Source organism: Nannospalax galili, unplaced genomic scaffold (assembly GCF_000622305.1).
Source record: "Nannospalax galili isolate Female #2095 unplaced genomic scaffold, S.galili_v1.0 scaffold137, whole genome shotgun sequence".
NCBI classification, from domain to species: domain Eukaryota; kingdom Metazoa; phylum Chordata; class Mammalia; order Rodentia; family Spalacidae; genus Nannospalax; species Nannospalax galili.
This window is the reverse complement of record NW_008340203.1, coordinates 1,207,714-1,209,826: the sequence shown is the minus strand read 5'-3', so window position 1 is coordinate 1,209,826 and position 2,113 is coordinate 1,207,714. Positions and strand designations below refer to the sequence as shown.

Below are 2,113 nucleotides of genomic sequence, written 5' to 3'. Positions count from 1 at the left end.
GCATGTGTGTGTGTGTGTGTGTGTGTGTGTGTGTGTGTGAGAGAGAGAGAGAGAGAGAGAGAGAGAGAGAGAGAGAGACCTGGTCCAGGTCCAGGTCCAACATATTTGGGCCCTGACGTACCCACTTCTATTATGTCTTTGCAGGAAATCAGTGCCCTGAGGAGTCAGGTGGGTGGCCAGGTGAGCGTGGAGGTGGATTCTGCTCCAGGCACCGACCTAGCCAAGATCCTAAGTGACATGAGAAGCCAATATGAGGTCATGGCGGAGAAGAACCGGAAGGATGCTGAGGCCTGGTTCATCACCCAGGTATGTGAGGGATGTAGGTGTCCTGTGAGGGTGGTGGGGAGAGAAGCCTTGATGTCTCCCATCCAGAGGTAACCCTCAGTGCTTACTTTCTCCTTGCTCTGTTTTGTTGCAGACTGAGGAGCTGAACCGGGAGGTTGCTGGCCACACTGAACAGCTCAAGATGAGCAAGACGGAGATCACTGATCTTCGACGTACCCTTCAGAGTCTTGAGATTGAACTGCAGTCCCAGCTCAGCATGGTATGTGTCTCTGCCCTGTGGGCTTCACACTTGTGCCCTTGCAGCCTTGGGCAGCTTGGCTGGTGGCTGTGCCCATGCCCTGTCCAGGAACTGGGCCCTGCTGAGTCATGTCTCTTTACCCTCCCTTCAGAAAGCAGCCCTGGAAGGTACACTGGCAGAGACCGAGGCCCGCTATGGAGCCCAGCTGGCTCAAATCCAGGGCGTGATCAGCAGCATTGAAGCCCAGCTGAGTGATGTGCGTGCTGACACTGAGCGGCAGAACCAGGAGTACCAGCAGCTCATGGACATCAAGTCTCGGCTGGAGCAGGAGATTGCCACCTACCGCAACTTGCTTGAGGGCCAGGAAGCCCACTATAACAACCTGCCTACCCCCAAGGCCATGTGAGCTGGCAGGATCCTGGGCTCCTGCCCTGCTGCCAGTGAGACTCCCTTGGGAGAGGGGTAGAACTGGGAGTGATACCCTTACCCCGGCTTCCCCTTGACTTGCCAATAAAATTTTATCCGCTGGGGGAAGAAAGATGCTTGACTTATTTCAGTCCATGGAGGGATGGGTCGTGTCTTAGTCTTGTCTAAGTTTTATTTGAACCAAAGTCTGCCATGTCCCAGGAAAGGGAAGGGAGGGTGGGAGCACGCTGCTGTGGTGATGGCAATTCCTGCTTGCACAGGTCATTTATTTAACCTGTTCTTTGTAAGAACCTTGTGATATATATGTAACTTCTACCTCACAGAGAGGTAAACTAAGGCTTAGAGAGGTCAAATGGTTGTTTGTATATGTAATTGCTCTAATACAAGATAGTAGTGAGGTTGTGTGTGTGTGTGTGTGTGTGCGCGTGTGTGTGTGCGTGTGTGTGTGTGCGTGTGCGTGTGCGCGTGCGTGCGTGCGTGCGTGTGTGCGTGCGTGCGTGTGCGTGCGCGTGCGTGTGTGTGTGTGTGTGTGTGTGTGTGCGTGTGTGTGTGTGTGTGTGTAGGACTGAGGTCAACATTGGGCATCTTCCTCAATAACTCCACCTGATTTTTTGAGACAGTCTCTCACTGAACCTCGACTGTACCAATTCAGCTAGATTGAGTGACCAGTGAGATCCAGGGAGTCACCTGTCTCAGCCTCTCTGGGTTGAGAGTACAGATGTACACTGCCACACCTGGCTTGGCTTTTCAGAAAAATAATTTATTTATTTATTTTTTTGTGTGTGTTGTGTGTGTGTTTAAATAAATAATTTATTGAGAATTTCATACATGCATATAAGGTGTTTTGATCAAATCCATGCCCACTCCCTCCTTCCCCCTTCTGAAGAGGTAACCCTAAAATCTTTTAAGGATTAGATAAAAGCTCCCAAATATTTTTGACATTTTTGGCCTTTGGAACGGAGTATGCTGGTAAGAGGCCCAAGGATATTATGAGTTTTAGCCAAGAAACTGGCTGCATTTCTTTGGGGTCTTTTTACCCTAACTGCCTAGCAAATTCCTACCTCCTATTCTTATCACACCATCTTCTGAAGAGGTTACCCAAATTGCCAATAGGGAATCAGGCCGCAGGCCACTCTGGCTTCTTTCATGCTGAACAGGAACGCG

General features: G+C 50.4%; 1 protein-coding gene across 1 annotated transcript in view; it reads left to right on the top strand.

Moving 5' to 3' along the window:
• The window catches only part of Krt19 (keratin 19), a 4,438-nt gene extending 3,377 nt beyond the window's left edge, over nt 1-1,061 (top strand). Inside the window, exons 4-6 of the mRNA XM_008835240.3 lie at nt 145-306; nt 419-544; nt 675-1,061. Coding sequence (XP_008833462.1) covers nt 145-306; nt 419-544; nt 675-929 — 543 coding nt within the window. The 3' untranslated portion in view covers nt 930-1,061. The remainder of the gene's footprint in view (nt 1-144; nt 307-418; nt 545-674) is intronic.
• Nucleotides 1,062-2,113: the final 1,052 nt, after the last annotated feature.